This window comes from Rhinolophus sinicus, chromosome X (assembly GCF_036562045.2).
Source record: "Rhinolophus sinicus isolate RSC01 chromosome X, ASM3656204v1, whole genome shotgun sequence".
NCBI lineage: Eukaryota > Metazoa > Chordata > Mammalia > Chiroptera > Rhinolophidae > Rhinolophus > Rhinolophus sinicus.
In genome coordinates, this window is record NC_133768.1 from 40760912 (window position 1) to 40779510 (window position 18599).

Genomic DNA, 18599 nt, shown 5'->3' on the forward strand with positions numbered 1-18599 from the left:
GTCATATATATATATATATATATATATATATATATATATATATATATATATATATATATATATATATATATATATATAGTTACCTATGAAGAACTATGTCTAGGTTACCAAATTCCTTTCCAATAGTTTCAGCAGAATATTAGGGGATTTCCATCACCTCAGTCAAAACTCATGAGATAATTTTTTTGTCCTTAGCACCTTTTATTGAAGTATGACCCTTGATGACAATCTGGCAGGCATATCAATGTCAGCCAAGAAGGGAGTGGTGGAGGACACAAATGCAGAAACAATAAGATTCAGAAAAATAATAGCTTCACATGGGATAGATGCCCCCCAACAGCTGTACAACAAACACTGGTTCTTTATCTATAGAAATTGCCCCTTGCCCCACCCCCCTCTAAAGATCTACTAATCTTCAAAGAATACAATACGCTGTTACAGAAATATTATTGGCATACAGAACTCCTGTGGCAAAGACAGTGGGAGTCACCAAGCTCCAGCTGGGAAGAAGTGACCAGAAATGTGCCCAGCTTCCTTCATTTGAAACCTGTGACTGGGAGCCTGGGGTTAAGGTTGTGGCTCTAGTGACCCTGGATAGCTTTTTGGCACATGAGGTTAAATGGACAACAGAACCTGAACCTGGCCTTGATAGAGGCTTTTCATTTTTTCACCCTCTCCGTTCCTCAGCTTCCAGTCTCTCCAGTGCTAGGGCTTTATTTTCAGTGTCTGTGTCTTTCTCTTGCATTCCTCTTGAGCATTTACTACTATATCTTGGCTGAGTCTGCAGCTGGTAGGACTCAAGGAGACTCAATTACCCAGCATCCTAGGAGCAGGGAGTTAGGAGGGACATGTGGTAGTAGCTCTTGCACTGATTCCTCTCTATATATCAACCACTGTGCTTACCTATTACCCACTGGGGCCTGTATGAGTATTTAAAGGGAGAGGGCAGAAATCAAGACCAATAACTGTCTTTGTAGAAATCCCTTGGCCTGCCTTCCAAACTGCTACCTCCTGGCAGATTTTCATGGGGGGCAGAGCCCAGGAAATGAGAATGGGGGAGAGACACTATATCTCAAGTAATACTGATAGCTTTGCAGTACTATCACTCGCAATGGAATTGCCATGTCAGCAGTGCCAGGCATCAGTGCCTGTTTAGTAGTTCACCTTTGTCTGCCTAGCTTCTGTGCTCAATATAACTTTGGAGTTATTTTATTAAGTTCTTTGGAAACTGTCCTTCTGTGTGAAAACGAGCATCCTCGTGTCCTGATTCCAACTCTAGAATAATTTGAAGTGGGATGAGGGACAAAAATAACAGAGTCAATAGTACTTTTACTGTGATAAACTTAAGGTACAACCAATGTACTGCTGACTAGAAAAACCCAGACTATGGCCATGGTGTCCAGGTGAGAGACCATTTTTTCCCCTGGGCCTATATTTCCAAAAAGCTGTTCCAAAAAACAAACAAAAAAAAAAAACCCACTTTGAACAATGGACTACACGGGCCTTATAACCTCAGTACAGAACATCTCAATTTGCTCATTGTTTGTCTTAGAGCCTGTATTTCTTCTTTAAAAATGGCAACCACAGCTTATATTCAAAACACTCCCCCATATTCCTTAACTTCGGTTTGGATAAGCCCAACCCTTTACAAGCCATCAGCCTTCCTGAATAAAGGAGAATCCTCCACTTGAGAGGAGAATGGCAGATTGACATTTTAACAGTGGTTCTGACAGCAGCAGTGCTCTAAAAGCATACTCAGCCCTCCCTTCCAAAAGGACACCCTGCTGGCTAAGATTCTTCCATTGTTTCCAAATACAATGAAGAGGAAATGGAAGTTAGGGACCAGTATTTGTAGCAGCAGCAAAGTGCTCTGGCAAATTCTTTGGTTGAATGAGGCAACCCTGCTGCTACAGTTAACCTCCTTGGACCATGAGGGACTCAGCCATGACTAGAACAGATGCCAAGGCTTGCTGGCCAGGGCAATGCAATACCAAGTATGGGCCCCAGTTAGTAAGGAATAGGGAATTGAGCTGGATAACAGGGCAGAGTGTGGCCACAACTCCCTTCCTGCCATTGCCTACCTGAGGGCTTTTCCAGGATAGAAACTGGCTACTGGTGTCAGGGCCTTGGCAACAGCAGCAGCATTAGTTGTTTGTGCGCCTCAGATCCTGGCTGGATTATAATTTGCTCTGTGGTTGGGGGATGGCTGACCCTGGCAGCTACCATGAATCTTGGTTCCTTGAGCCAGGCCACAGGCTGAGAAAGCAATTAGATAGAGGAGCTCCTCCTGAGCTCACCTCTCCACTTTCCTTAGCTTGGAGATTGTAGAGAAATAGGTGAACCTTTGTCAGTTTCAGATTTCTTTGGTTTTAAGAAAAAATAAGTAAGAAAACATTGAACCCTGTTGGGGAATGCTAAGCTCATGGTCATTCAGACTTTAGGGGAAGTATAGGACCAGGCCACAGTGGGGAAGCTCTCAGTTCAAGGTGAGAACTTCTTTCTTAGACAGTTGTTAGCTATGGTGGGAAGAATTCAAGGCCTTGGCACCTGCTTATCTAGCCATGGTGAATCCAGACTGATCTGCAGAAAATGCTTTCCTTCTGGGCTAACTTTTCCCTTTCCAACTCCCCTCTTCTCACCTTATTAGTTAAAAAAGAAGAAAAAAACAATAAAACAATAAAAATAAATAAAGGCCATTTAAAATATAACAATAAGAACCCCCTCCCCCCAATAATAAAACATGTATGCAGAAGTCAGCTTTAGTAGAGTTACTCATGGCCCATAGTGTGAAGCCCTTAGAGTAGGCACCTGTAACCCCCAGCAAGGAAGAGGCAAGATGAAATAGGAAGTGGTAGGCCCACAGTCTTAGGACAGGAGGAGGGCCACCCCAGCCAGGGCTGAGAGTGGGCCTCTTCCCCCTCATGTAGATGCTGGGGAAGGTGGGGATGGAGCCAATTTGCTTAAGCCTAGCTCCTTCCAGGAGGGAATCTGCGAATCCTCAACCTTTGCTCACATTCTGTTAAGTGTAATTCGTCCTTCTCTGCTTCCCACTGCAAAACTTGAGTGAGGTCCTGAAATTCTGTAGGCAAATGCCCTCAAGACAGCCAGATCTCTGTGGGAAATGGCTGGGTAGAGTGGAGCTGCATTGGAAGCTTCTCTCTGAGACTTGAGAGGCTGATTGTGGTGTGGGTGGGTGGTGAGTGCATGATGTCTTTGGTGTCCTAGTACAAAGGAAAATGAAAGAACATGTGTGGTGAGTGCTTGCTGGGCAAACTGTGGGAAGGATGGTGTGGTTGTTTGATCACATCCTGCTACAGCTTCTATTTGTTGCTTCTGTTCCCTAGGGTAGAAGCTCAGGGCCTCTCTGGCGTCTTCTGGCTGGTTGGGAGCACTGCTAGATAAGGGGCAGTGAGCGACATCCAGAGAATATGGAACAAACTGCTAACTAACTGCTATCTACTTGCTAACAAACTGCTGACACAGATTGGAAGCATTTCCCATTGTGGATGGGCAGGGATGGTGTGGGCAGTCTGCTGGTGGAATTAGAAATTGCTGGGCCCCAGGAGTAGGCTCTCCCTGAGACATTTGAGCTGCTCTTCCCCGAGCTTGATCTTCTCTTCCAGTTCTCGCTGTTCAATGATGAGAGCAGATTTCATCTTCACAAAGTGCTGGTAATCTTGGAGCTGGTCCTGAGGCAGGTAGCGGGAGACCATGCCAAACACCAACTTCTCCCGCCGGTCCACATGCTCCTTCAGCTCCTTGGCATCTGCCAACTGCCCTGTCAGCTGCTGCTTCTTCTCTATCAGCACCAACTGGGGAAGCAGAAAACCAATTAAGGGCCATTCCAATCACTAGTCATCTGCCTAACCCAGTGTTCCACCGGGTTAGGCTCCATCTGTCTAACCCAACTACCCACTCTGCTACCTGGTTGGTCCTACATAGATTTCCTTCCCTGAAGCCCACCTCCATACAAAAGCCTTTCTTTCCTGTAGCAGGGGGAGGACATATGAGACAGTTATTCTGGACAGAGGAGTGTGCAATCATCTTTTTCCATCTCTAAACTGTCTTTAATCCATGGACCAACACTGGGATTGGCATAGGGGAAAGATCTGACAAAGCCAGCTCAGGCCCTTTCCGTCTGATGAACAACCATCACTGTGACAGTGTGTTCAAATTGGTGGCTGTTTCTGTGTGGTTGTTCGTGTGTGTATATGTAGCTGTGTATACACATGCATATGTGCCTCTTATTGCGGATTCAAATTTGTATCCAAAACCACTTGTATAGAGCAAGCTAATACGGTCTTGGTTCAGGAATGTATGCAGAGTGACCCAAACTGTGGAACTGAGAGTCTCCCAACTACATGGTGAGATCTCCTCCAATGAGACAGAGAGGAGAGAAAGGAGAGGAGGGGAGGGGAGGGGAAGGAAGAGGGACAGAGAAGGAGGGAGGGGGAAAGAGAGGGAGAGAGGCAAAATTGTTGCTATTGCTGCTGCTACTACTGCTATTATTACTTCTGGCAGCTAGTACTGATTCAGTGTTTACCCTGTTCCAGGCCCTGTTTTAAGTCATTGACGTGGATTATCTAATTTAATTCTCAAAACCTCATGAGGTAGGTAGTGTGTTCATTCCATTTTTAAAGAGATTGAGACAGAATGAGGTTAAGTAAATTGCCTACAGTCACACAGCTCATTAGCAGTAGAGCCAGAATTTCAAAGCACTTAAAAGCCAGTGTCCACACTCTTAACACTATGCTCTACTGCCTCTCAGACTAGCCAAACTTGAAAGAAGGAGCCCTGAGAAGAAACAGATGGCATTTCCCTCCATCTGCACTCCAGGGACCCCAACTCTACCTTCTCCTGGTTGGCCTCTGAATCGATGCTGTTAAGAGCATTCTCCACCCGGGCTAGTCGTCCAGAGAGTGACAGCAACAGGTTGACCACTTTATCCAGGTCCCCAATAAACAAACGGTATTTTTCAAACTCATTGGACTTGCAGACAGCTTTTAGGTTGGTCTCCACCTCCTCTCCAAGAGCAGAATTGCCACTGATATCCTCTAGCAATCCTCGCTGTGCCTCCCGCAGGACAGAAAGTTTTCTGCCAATGCTTTCAATAAGCTGTATCTAGGAGAAACAAACAGAAGGCAAAGGATGAGGATGGGGCCCAACAGAAACTGATCTGTGCTTGTAACCTCTGTTCTGGGAGCCAAGTAACAGATGTTGTGTTCTATCCTAGTCATTGGCAACAAAGGAAATCTGGGCAAGTCATGAGCAATTCCAGTTTTCTGGACAGGTAGCTTCCCTCCCATCTCTTAGGATCTGGGAGGAATCTCTGTCACCACCAAACTTCTTGGTATTACCGTGTTTCCCTGAAAATAAGACCTAGCCAGACAATCAGCTCTAATGCGTCTTTTGGAGCAAAAATTAATATGAGATGGGTATTATATTATATTGTATTATATTAAGACCCGATCTTATATTATAGTAAAATAAGACTGGGTCTTATATTAATTTTTGCTCCAAAAGACGCATTAGAGCTGATTGTCCGGCTAGGTCTTATTTTCGGGTAAACACGGTAGGTAAGTGGTACCCATGGGCTAATGCTAAATGTAACTTAATAAATACTTGCTGAGACTATTTACTAAACAGGAACTGGAATGCTTGTGAGAAGAGAGGTTGGAAAAGCATTGTCATCCAGTATATGCCTGTTTGCTTCATTCATTCTCTTTCTATTTAAGTGCCTCTGATGTTCATGGCACTTTGCTAGATCTTCACTCCCTCAGCTTGGCTTTTGAGGCCTTTTGGATAAGAGTGTGAGTTCTGGAGTTGCGAACACTAGGTTTGACTTCTTGCTCTGCCACTTCCTAGCTATGTGACCTTAGAGGGACTTCTTTATGGAGTTTTACTTTCTTCATCTTCAGAATGGGGGCAACTGCAGTACCTCCTTCATTGAATTGTAATAAAGATTCAATGAGATAATGTGAGCACAGACTAAGTGCTCAGTAAAAGGTGGCTGCTATTATTTAGTCTGGCCCCACTCTACCATTCTAATCTCACTCCTCAGAACCTTTCAGGATTAGCTCCTTATTCTCCTATGTGTTCACAACACTCATTCTTGTGTTTCTGATTTGCTTATGCACTTCTACCTGCTCTGTATCTCTTTCTTCACTTTGTCTATTCCGTGCTTTCTTCAGAGCCCAGCTTTGCCCCCATCCTCTCTGCTGAAAGACCTTGTCCCCATAACTCTTCTCTCAATGATCTTTTTCTTTGCTGAACTCTCCAGTCATTTAGAATTAGAGGCCTATCGTGCAATTTGAAATTGTTCACTTTCTGTTTCATGTGTGTGCTCCTGATCCCTATCCTACTATCGATTGTAAGTTTCTCAAGGGAAGCACTGCCTGTGTCTTCTGATTTGTCTCCCCCATAGGTAGAACCAGTTCTGGGACTGCAGTCACAGGAAGGCGGTGTGATAGAAGTGGAGTTTTAGAGTTGGAGGTGCTTGGATTCCAACTCCACCTCCTCAAAACTATGTAACCGTGGGTGAGATGCCCAGTCCCACTGAGACTTCTGTTTCCTTATCTGTAAATTGGAGAAGTGCCTCTTCTCCTCCCACCCCAATTCTTGTGAGGGTTTAAATGAAATCATACAGGTAAAATAGTATTGTGCCTGACACATTAAGCACTCAATATGTGTTTATTGCTGCTGCTGCTATTATTATTATTATTATTATTATTATTATTATTACTATTATTACTTGGGTGGTATTACTTCTACCACCACCACCACCACCACTACAATCATCTGGTTAGAAACGCAGCTCTACCACAAAGCAGTGGGGTGACCTTGAGCAAATAACCTCTCTGTCCCTCCATTTCTCTATCTAAAATATGGGATCACAATAGTACCTACACATCATAGTGATGCTATGAGAATTAAATGAATTAATACATGTTACATGCTAAGCATCGTATCTTGCATACAGGAAGTATGCTTCAGTGTTTGTTTTTTTTATTATTATTTCTACCCAGACACTCTGGGACCATAGGCTTGTAGTTTTCTAGAGTGTGTTCCTTCGTAGTACTTTATTTAGAGATGTCCAAGGTGACCAAGACCAAGAGAGTCTACTCTGGGTCCAGGGCCTGTTGTCATATTTCAGAACTGGTCAAAATTGAGGAAATCACCATGATCTTAGTCTGAAGTGTAGTAAGTTTACATTTAGGGAAAATTCCAAAACCCCCTGGGAATGAGGATCAATGACATGAATGAGCAACACAATTAGATGCCAAGAGGCTTCCTGTTATATCCCCACCCCCTGCTCTCCAAACAAAACAATGCCAGGAACAAGGGAGGGATGGGGCCAAATGATCAACTTGGAAAATCACCTACCCACCCCAGCTCTTAGGTTCCATAGGTCTGGGAGGATGAAAGTGGAGAGAGCCCTTTGTTTCTTGGCACTTGGGCTTTGCAACCTGAACTCCACCCCTGGGGTAATTGTAGTGGATAGAGCTGTGGAGTCATCACAGACCCAGTTAGAGCTGAGCTGCTTTTCTGGGATATTACAAATCAGTGACAGTCCTCCCCTATCTTCCTCAGAGACAGAAACTGTCCCAGCTCACCCACCATCACTTCAAATCACTATCTGTTGTTTTGTGCTTTGCCATTTCTGATCATTTCTCTTTCTTCTGGTCAGACATTTATTAGGTTTTCTCCTAATATAAAGGTCCTGAGTAAGGCAGGAACATCCCTGCCATGCTCAGGGAACATGGAATACAAGGAAGCAGGCATCTGGATCAATACAACTTTGGTACCACCATGCTTCCAATTCTTTGCCTGATATTTTGTTTCAGATTGGAAAGTAGCGGGGGGTCTCTTGTAAATAGCCTTGAGCTTTCCTACAGGTCATGTCCTGAATGAGAAATATGGGCAGGCCAGCAATTTACATTGAGTTCAAATGTCCACAAAGTGGTAAATTGGGCCTTTGAAGTTGCCATGGAAACCTAGTTGTTTATGAAATAAAATGTGTAAGTGCAGGGAGGGCAAAGTGATTCCAGGAATTTGATTAGAAAACCAGGCTAGTGGTACTTAGAGGAAGAAAGGGGAGGCTTTGGAACAACAACAACATCTCCATTTATCTATTTAGTATTTAAAAGAGATTACTATCTTTGCAAAGAAATACTAATATTTACCAGCCCGTAAGTTATTTTCTTGCTTAGTTAGTCTGTACTGTCTCCCAGAACATTACACAGAGAATACAGTCAGTGAGTGCCATTGATTATAGCTGACTGGCAAAACTCTGATGTGCCCTGGGCAGTGAGTTACTTAACAAGTCTGGCTTATTTCAGAGGGACAGCGCAATAGAAAGTCAGGCAGTTTTGACTTCAAGTCCTGGATCTGCCACTTAGTTTGTAACCCTGGGCAACTTAGTTCTCTCAACTGGTGAAAGGGGGATAGTAATGTCTACCTTGTAGAGTTTTAAGCTTTAGAGAGACACTGCAGTGATGATTATGATTCCTCCTACTATCACTATTATTGACCAGATGAAAAAAGTAAAAAGACTGAAATTTCATTTGTGAAAAACCCAAGGAGGCTATTTGATTTCCACACTGAAAATACAGGAATAAACCAAGATGTTCTGGAGAGCATAGAAGACAAATTGCCCTCTAGACATACTGAAGCTACATGCTGAAAAATTCTAAGGCATATAAAAATGTTCACCTTTTTCTGAGCCAGTTCATGGTCAACTTCTTCCTCTCCTAGGCCAATTTCTGCCATCTCAGGTTGGTCTTTCAATTTGTTCAACAGCTCTGCCTTGGCCACAGAAATATTGTAATAAGCTGAATAAGAGGTAGGGATCCCTGGGGCCCCCTGAGGAGGCGAGAAGTGCTGAAATTCTTGTCTGTGGGAACAAAGAATGACCATTTGAGCACCTCTTTTGGGAGGCTGCTGACCTTTCTGCTCTTTTGTTTCCCCATTTATGAAATAGGACCTTGCTTCACCAAGGAGCTGTAAAATAAGGAAATAATGGACCAAGAAGCACTGTTCAAATGTAAACAGGCCACATGAAGGCTATTAGAAGCCAAATAATGGCCAATTTTAAGAACTTAGAAGGCTATTTTCTTGCCCCTGACTTCTGAAGCTACAGGGCCTTCTTTAGAGAACATTTAGTTTGGTCATGGACACACTACTAATATCCAGAAAAACTGACAGGCCCCTAAAGTTCTAGGCTTCTTATCATCAATGATTCCCCTTGGTTCATGGCCCCAGTATATGGATCCCAAGGGAGGGGCTATGTGGTAGAGATGTATCTGAGATTTTAACTATTTGTCCTCCAAGCCTGTTGGTTTCCATCCTACCCATCCCCTACCACCACCCACCCCAACTCTATCTAGTCTGCTTGCTTACAAAGGCACCCTGAGGCTTTCCTGGACACTCTGATAATTTCTTCTTTCCCGGTGGTACCACTCCTGCTTGAAATGGCCCCTCCACTGCAGATCTCCCACAGCAAAGAGGTCACCCATGACCTCAGCAGTGGTCATCATGTTGGAGGCTGGGGTTAGCACCCCTGCCAAGGACTTGTCACGGCCCACCACATCTCTCATGAGCTCTTCTGAGACTGCCTGCTGTGGGGCAGGCCTTCGGTCTGAGAAGGGATAGCATCTCTCCACTTCTGGCATATCCCCAGTGGCCCCAGCCTCCTCCATAGTTGCAGGATGAAATGGGGGGAAAATGGAACCAGTGGCACCCAGGGGCTTGACAAGTGTAGCAGCAGACCCTGTTGTCTTGGGTTCACTGAAGCCCGTGGGGCTGAGATGCTGTTTCTCGGAGCCCCAGCCCATGAAAGAGAACTGCTCCTCAGGAAAGAAGTAGCTCTGGCTCCATGCTGGCTTAGGTTTGGACTCTTCTGCCATCAGGCCTTCTGGTCTGGTGTGAGGGAGGAAATAAAAAAGAAACGCTTCAACATCAGGTTTCAGGGACGCAAGGACAAATAATTCTACCCATGATTTATGCAAGAGGGAGGCCCACCCCCACTATATTCCTGTTGCCTACCAGCCACCCCCACTTTCCACCTGTCTGTGTCACTGCCCCTTCGCTAACCTCTAGCTGTTTGAAAGGAAAAATAGGAGAAACTCATTAGTCATTTTTGCAGCTATTTGCAGCTCTTAGATAAAGGTAAAAAATAATGGTTAAAATGCTCCACAGCTATTTACTGATTCACAGTATGCTGTCTCCTAATTCATCACACAAAAGAAACTTGGGCATGCCAATATTCATCATCCCAGTTATTCATTTCACATGTAGGTTTTTAAGCTAATAACACTGATAAAGGAACACTACTAGCTAACATCACACAGTGCTTTACTCTGTCCCAGAAGCTGTCCTAAAATGGATGGGTGTGGGTGAGAGTGTAGATACAGGTATATAATTTAATGCTCATGACAACCATTTTACAGTAAGGAACATGAGGCATTGAGAAGTAAAGTGAGTTCCCCAAGGTCACCAGACAGTAAATTGCAGGCCCGTGATCTAGACCTAGGCGACCTAACTCCAGAATCTGTGCTTTTAGCCACTATGCTACACCCAAAGGGACAACTTGACTTTATATAAAATCCTGCAAGTAAGGAATTTTCTGACTGGACTATATCTATGTTAGCAAAGAGAACATTCTGGAGGGAATATGAATGTATAGGATAGGGAATTCCTATCTATAAGAAATACATTTAAGGCATATGTGAGAGTTCTGAGTCAGAAAGTGCTGAAAGAAAGTACAGAATTTAAAAAAAAAAGCAAGATGTGGCTATATGTCGATTATGTCTCAATAAAATTGGGAAAAATAAAAATAAATTTTAAAAGTGTGTGCTAATTGGAGAGAGACTCAGTTCCCCAGCAGACATAGCCCTGTACCATATTATAGTGGATCATGTTAGGCACTATGTTCTAAGATTCCTTTTCTCCTTATCTCCATTAATAGGGCAGAGGTTACAGATCTCTGAGAACATAATCTGAATTTGAAAAGGAACACTGAAGCAAAAATCAGATTCCTTCCATAGAGCACTGAGAGGAAATGCATAGAGTCCATAAAGCAAACTATTCCTGTACCTGAACCAGTGTTATTAGACTTAATTAACACTCAATAATTCCACTAACCTGCTTCTAAATGTACCCCAGCATTTTGTATGAATAGTATGTGGGTTACAGAGGTAACATGCGTTAACTTGGCTGAAATTAGGACTTTTGTTTTTTGCATTTTAGATTCAAAATATTACACATCTTCTTGCCCCTAACACTATTCTCTCTTACAAAATCTTAAAGCCACTTCGTTCTGGTTAGAACCCTGTGCTCTCCGAGGATCTTGAATAGGATCTTCTTGAGGAACCCAGAGATCCTGGGATGATATAGTGGGCACAGTGAGCCAGACTACCTGGGTTCTGGCTACCTGTGATCTTCTGCAAGTTACTTTATCTCCCTGTGCCTCACTTTTCTCATCTAAAATATGTAGGAGACTAATGGTATCTATTTCATAGGTTTGTTACAAGGATGAAATCAATTGATACATGAAAGTGCTTAGAACAATGCTTGGCACATGGTAAGCAGGCAAAAAATACTACGTATGTTGAGAAGATGCTGTTTCTTAAGTCTCCATCATTCAAAGAAGCATCTATAATTGATTTTTTGCAGCCATAAGCCAAGGCTGTATGTAAGCAAATGTTTCCCCTTGCATCTCATAGTCATTTTTTAAAAAAAAATCTCTGGAACAAGTTACAAGATCTCTAGTAACAGCAATTTCGTTTTCTCGGGCCAAGGTGCCAAGGTGAATGGAGGCACATAAAAGAAGAAGGACTAGGAGGATGACAGAAGTAAGCCTGGGGCTTGTAACTACTACCACTGGTACACATTACCCTGCAAGAGACAGGAGGGCCTCATAAAGGCCTGGCCTACTATAAGGACAAGATCGTTCAGAGAGAGGTTGCCTAGGACAGCTAAATAGGCATGGGTTTGGGAGTCATACAGATCTGGCTTTGAATCTTTGCTTTGCAATTCTGACTTAGTCCCTTATCCTTGTTCTGCTTTAGTTTCCTCATCTGTCAAATGGGAATAATAATGGCATATAGGACTATTGGGAGGATTAAATGAAATAATGGATATAAAATGATTAGCAGTGCCTGGCACATAGCAAATATGTAATAAATGTTCATTCATTCATTTATTTATTCTTCTGAATATTAAGTGCTTATTATGTACCAGGTCACCTTCCCTTCTCCTTGCTGTGATAGGTGACAATCACAGACACTTTCCACAAAATATTTTCTAATTACAACAAGAATGCTCCCCAGCTAGATGGACAGCTTGAGAAGCAGTCACCTGGGGGGATCTGATAAGAGATTCTCACAGTGTCTGGGAGCCAGGCCCTGTAAGTGCTGTGCTTGTGGCACTCAGGCTGAGAAACCTCAACTAGCTCCAGATAACCAAGTAATGGATTTGCCTGTCAGTAAAAGACATGATAACAAGTCTCAGGCAGGTTCCTTATATAAAGGGATTTAAAGAAAGCAATTAGAGGATAGACACCTGCCCTCCCTACCCCCACTCCCAGCAGAGAGTGGGCTGAGCTTTCTGTGGTAGGACTGGCAGAGCTGAAAGCCGAACCCTTTTGCTTTGGAGCAAAGAGGACAACCATACACTGCAGGGCATGCAGATGAGCATTTGCACAGTGAAGGGAACAGACACCTGTGGCCAGACTACATTCCTGCTTTGGCTTCCCTGCCCAGGCAGCTCACCCTGTCAGCTACCACTGAATTAAATGCAAAGAGATAGGGAAACAAGGGTAGGGTGATAGAGAAAGTGGAAGAGGAAAAGAATGTTCTTAACTGTTATAAGGAATCATCAGGACAGAAAGCACCCATCCCCAGGAACACCTTTGATGCTGCGGTGATGGGACTAGTTTAGAAGCCCCAGCAGGTCCTAGAGCAGAAGCAGGACAAATTGCAAACTGGCCTCTTGTTCTGGAGAGCAAGCAGAAGAAAAGGCAGAAAAAGGCCCTGAGCTAGGCTTCTGGGAAAGGCCTAGTACAGGCAACAAGGGTTTAATACCCTCTGGCTTAGGGGCCAGAAACTGAAGCATACCTTAAAGGCAAACTGGGAAATAATGAATATAATATTTTGATAGTGATATTTAGGGATAAGAATATCAACAACTACAATTTACTGAGTACCTACTATGTGCTAAGGATGGGGCTATATCCTTTACATAGATTATCTTCATATTCACAACAACCAGGTGGAAAAGTCATCATCATGCCCATTTTTCCAGGTAAGAAAACTGAGGCTTGGAACAGTTTAAATAAACAGTCCAAGGTCATGCAACTGGTAAATAGTGGAGGTGGAATTCAAACTCATGCTACCTGCCTCTTCAGGGACCTAATGTCTTCCATAAGGACTTACTTGGAGGGATCAGTGGTCTCCTGCTCCGATGTCCTCCAAAGTCCACCGGCACCATAATAGCAAGGGGGCTGAGCCTTCTCAGGTTGAGATCCCAAGTGGCCCCTTATTGGAGGCAGGAAATCACTGGAATGGAGAGCAAAGGACTCTTGCTCTGCTGGGAGGCTTTGTGTGCCCTGCCTTGAGACCTCCAGGTGACCAAAGCCCAGGAGTTGTGGCTGCTCCAGGGCCTCCTCAGTATTGAGAGTACAGGGACCAGTGCTTTCTGAACTGAAATACTGGGGTGGCATCTCGTCGTCCTCCCCTCCCTCCTCCTCCTCCTCAACCCCCTCCTCCTCTTCTTCAGCCTCCTCCTCCTCCTCTTCCTCCTCCTCTTCCTCTTCCTCCTCCTCTTGCTGCTGCTGTTGCTGCTTGTGCTGCTGTTGCTGCTGCTGGGCTGCACGGAAGAGCCTGTACTTCTCCCAGTTGGGAGGAGGAGGGCGAGGTGGAGGAAAGGCCTTCTTCCTGGCTCCCAGAGGATCCGGCTGGGTCTCATCAACTTTGGTAAAGAGCTCCCTTCTATGCTGCCCCCAGGCCCGGGAGCTCTGGGGTTCCAAGCTGATATGGCTCTCTGAGAAGGCACGACTGCGCAGTGGGTGGGACGTGGAGGCCACGGGGCTCCCCTCCTCATAAACTGAAGTTTCCTCTGTTTTTTTTAAGGAGTGTTTGAAGTCTCCAAGGAGGTCAAGAGAAGAGATTGCTCGGTAGCTTGACAAATCCAGTGCTGGATTCTCAAGGCAAGAATGGAAGTGGGTTGCCCATGAAAAGCCAGCGTTGGAATGAGACATTTCCCTGCAAAAGAGCAGATGAGGATTGTATAAAATAAGCAAGTTGCAGATGGTCCCTATTTTGGATGACATCATTTATGTAAAATTTAAAATGGCCAGAAAATAATTTAATCTATATTTAGTAAATGTAATAATAGTAATCTGTAATATATAATATTGATAGGTAACACTTACTGAGTATGTACTAAATGCCAGGCCTACTGTTTTAAGTGCTTTCCATGTCTTAATGTATTTAATTCTCATAATAACGCTAGGAAGTTGCTATGATTATTGTCCTGATTTTATAGCTGGGGAAACTGAGGAATGGGCAGGTTAAGTAACTTGCTCGGAGTCATAAAGTTAGTAAGTGGTAGAGCTAGGGTTCTAACCTGGACAGTCTAGCTCTGAAGTCTGAATACACACACCACCCCTGTCTCTTTGTAGCACTCAGATTGATTGTTCTGTGTGCTTAGGCTTACAAGTCTGGTTGCCTTGCTTCGTCTGCGGTTTTTGTTTGTTTTGTTATTAATTATGAAAAATGCAAATATTTACAAACATAGAGAGATTGCACTAATAAATACTAATATTCCTACCTACTGCTCAGAATAAGTACATCTTAGTGCTATGCCACTGATGCTTCATGAATTTTTCAAAAAAATTTTTTATTAACATTTATTGGGGTGACAATCGTTAGTAAAATTACATAGGTTTCAAGTGTACAATTCTGTAATGCATCATCTGTATATCACATGTGTGTTCACCACCCAGAGTCAGTTTTCCTTCCATCACCATATATTTCACTGCCGTTTATCCTCATCTCCCACCCCCTTTTCCCCTTACCCTCTGATAACCACTAAACTGCTATCTGTGTCTATAAGCTTTTGTTTCTTTATTTGTCTTGTTCCTTTGTTGCTTTCAGTTTTATATCCCACATATCAGTGAAATCATATAGTTCTTGACTTTTTCTGTGTTACTTACTTCACTTAGCATAATAATCTCAAGATCCATCCATTTTATAAAAAATGGCACTATTTCATCTTTTCTTATGGCAGAGTAGTATTCCATTGTGTAAATATACCACATCTTCTTTTAAGAAATCAGAAATAATACTCTTGTTTCACTCCCCACTTCCATTCCCCTGTTGCATCTCTAGATGAAAGCTATATGATGAATTTGACATGTATACTTTCTGTCCATGTTCTTATACTTGTAAGAAAAAACATTAAACAGGCCTTTCACTAATATCTCCTAGTTTGGATTTAAAATGTCTCCTTCTAATGCAATTCCAGTCAGAATTCTGAACAGGAATTTTATTTTATTTTTTTATTTTATTAAATTTATTGGGGTGACAATTGTTAGTAAAATTACATAGATTTCAGGTATACAATTCTGTATTACATCATCTATAAATCCCATTGTGTGTTCATCACCCAGAGTCAGTTCTCCATCCATCACCATATGTTCGATCCCCCTTACCCTCATCTCCCACCCCCCACCCCCCATTTTTAACTATGGAAGTTTTTTGATTAGCTTGCAAAACAAAGCAGGATATAATATTAAAGAGCATTTGCTACAGAAGAAATGGGGGGTGAGTAAGGGGTTAAGCATATTATAAAGCAATTATAATGAAACCACGGTGTTACTGATTGATAGAACAGAATGGAAAGTCCAGAAACATATGAAAGTATCTATAAAAACATCACATATAATTGACCTTCCATAAGAAGGAGATAAAGAAACATCATTTAATAAATCTTTTTGAGATAACTGCAGAGTAGTGTTATTTGGAGCTGTAGCACACATTATATCAAAATCAGTTCCAGATTCAAGAGTTCAGCGTGTGTGTATAAAATTTTCATATATATGTTATACATGTATATATAATATACCTATAAGAAAAAAAAAACTTTCAGAAAGTTAAAGAGACTATCACGTGTGAGGAGAAATAAGATTCTCATCTTATAAGCAACAGAAGAAAATATCCAAGGAAAAGGAGTCCAGAATTATTTAAATATGTATAAAAATATGTATAAAAAAGTCTAACTTCTGTATGATAAAGAATCACCAAAGTCAGAGGACATCTCTTTAGCCTTATAGTAGAAAGGGTTAAGCCTGCTAAGCCAAAAGATCTGTCTTCCTGTTGTGGCCTGTGAGCAATCAGCATAATTCTAAGTACTGCCTAGTGACAGGAAATTCCAGCAGTTCAATTAAATCATCGGACACAATATCCATTCAATAGTCATGATGAAGACCGAGAATATTTCTTTAAATAATAATTACACATAATGGCAGCCAAGCTCAGACAGAATGGAAAGCAAAATATCCTTCACTCTCCTCATCTCCAGTCCCCATCCTAGCTGGCTTATCACTCACATGGATCAGAAATTCATATCCACACATCCCCACTCTCTTCTCATTTAGGCCTTAGCCCGCCTAGAGCTCCTTTAGATTATAACAATCCCTTGTGTACAAACTATTCTGCGTGGCATTTCCCCTCCATAAAACAAACACACAAACAAACAAGGAGGTGAATGTAAACTAAAAGGATGACAAGTGTTCTCAGGCAGAGGTCTTTCCTGAACACCTTATGTAAAATAGAGATGACTTATCCTTAATTATCCTTTTTCTATTTTGTTCTTTCTCAGAGGATACATCAGCATCTGATATTATATCACATACCTATTTTTACTTGTTTATTTTGTGCTCCACTCTCTAAAATCTAAGCTCCACAATGTCTGGGATCTTGTGTATCTCATTCATCTGGCACCTAGTGCCTGGCACACAGTAGGCATTCAATAAACGTTTGTTTAATAAATGATTTAATGCCAAAAATGTAAAAAAAGGTCACAATACTCATATCATTAAAAAGTTGAAATAAAAGCAAAAAGCAATAAACAAGTCAAAGATGGGCACTACAATATTAATGATGAACACACATGATAAAGATCTGACTATTCTGATTCTTTATGTACCAAATAACAGAGCATCAGAATTTCTAAAGTAAGTCAGGGGGAAGGAAAGTACAGTATAGGGAACATAGTCAATAATATTGTAATAACTATGTATGGTGTCAGGTGGTTACTAGCATTATTGGGGTGATCACTTCATAAGTTATATAAATGTTGAATCACTATGTTGTAACCTGAAACTAATATAACATTGTATGTCAACTGTAATTAATTTTTTAAATTAATAAAATTTTCTAAAGCAAAATCTATAGGAAATGCAAAGGTAGAAAAAAGAAGAAACAAAATATGAGACTGTCTCAGCTGATGACAAATTTGACAGTCAAAAACTAAGATAATGGAAAAAATCTAAATATGGTCATATACTAAAAGCAGACTCTACTTTCTTTTTAAGGGCCCATTGAACATTTTTTAAATTGACCTTTTATTAAGCCAAAAAGCGGAAGTAGTACAGAGTATAGTATCTAATAATAATAGAGTAACCCTCAAAATTAATAACCAAAACTTTTAGCACATAGAGAATAAAAGGGAAAAATAGCCTCCACTATAGTCAAAGAGGAAATCTAATCCGAAATCGTAGAATACCTAGAAAACAACAACAATGACAATATCAGAAGTTAGAGATTATGGTTGATTAAAACAGTGTTAAAAGGAAAAAATTGTAGACTTAAATACTTACATTAATACATAAGAACAAATTAAAATAAATAAATTAAGCATTCACCAAAAAAAGTTAAAAGCCAGAGACATTAGACCTAAGTAAAGCAGAAAGAAAACTAATGGCACAACTCAATACACCAGAAAACAAATGATAGAACTAATAGTTAAAGCTAAAAGCTAGTTCTTCAAAAGAAAATATAAAATAAGACAGATAAACCACTTGCTAATCTAATTAAAAAACCCCAAATGCACAAAATTAGAAGAATGAGAATATCTAAATCTACTAGTTACCATAGAAAAATAAAAAGCACATTCCCATGGTCTTGTGTTAATTCTAACCTTCAAGGAACAGACAACCCCAATGCTACTTACGTTTTGTATACTCTGAAAGCTAGAGAATAGAGGGGCAAGAAAAGAATCCTGCACAATGTCAATACCCAAACCCCCAAACTAGGAGATACATAAAGGAAAACTAAAGACCATTCTCAACTAAGAATACTAACACAAAAATCACTCATTTTTTTAAATTTAAAAACAAACATTAGGACATTAGCATATATAAGAAATTTATTAATAACTTCCAGTATATATTGATGGTACATACTTAAAAAAATTCTTTCTGAGAAGGATGCATGACCCAAAAAGTTGGAAACCACTGGTCTGGGACAGTCATTCCTAATCAAAGTGGCTCCTAATTGGAATTACCTGGAGAGGTTATTTAAAATGAAAATTCATGG

General features: G+C 41.6%; 1 protein-coding gene across 4 annotated transcripts in view; it reads right to left on the reverse strand.

Annotated features, from left to right (window-relative positions):
- Nucleotides 1–1311: 1311 nt before the first annotated feature.
- Nucleotides 1312–18599, reverse strand: part of SHROOM4 (shroom family member 4) — a 233778-nt gene continuing 216490 nt past the window's right edge. For 3 of the 4 annotated variants that reach the window (XM_019717324.2, XM_074323223.1, XM_019717325.2), the window contains 5 exons: nucleotides 13434–14261; nucleotides 9400–9918; nucleotides 8713–8893; nucleotides 4852–5121; nucleotides 1312–3812 (listed from right to left, as the gene is read on the reverse strand). In XM_019717324.2, the coding sequence (XP_019572883.2) occupies nucleotides 3543–3812; nucleotides 4852–5121; nucleotides 8713–8893; nucleotides 9400–9918; nucleotides 13434–14261 (2068 nt within the window). In that variant the 3' untranslated portion in view covers nucleotides 1312–3542. The remainder of the gene's footprint in view (nucleotides 3813–4851; nucleotides 5122–8712; nucleotides 8894–9399; nucleotides 9919–13433; nucleotides 14262–18599) is intronic. The other variant, XM_019717326.2, reaches the window with a different exon arrangement.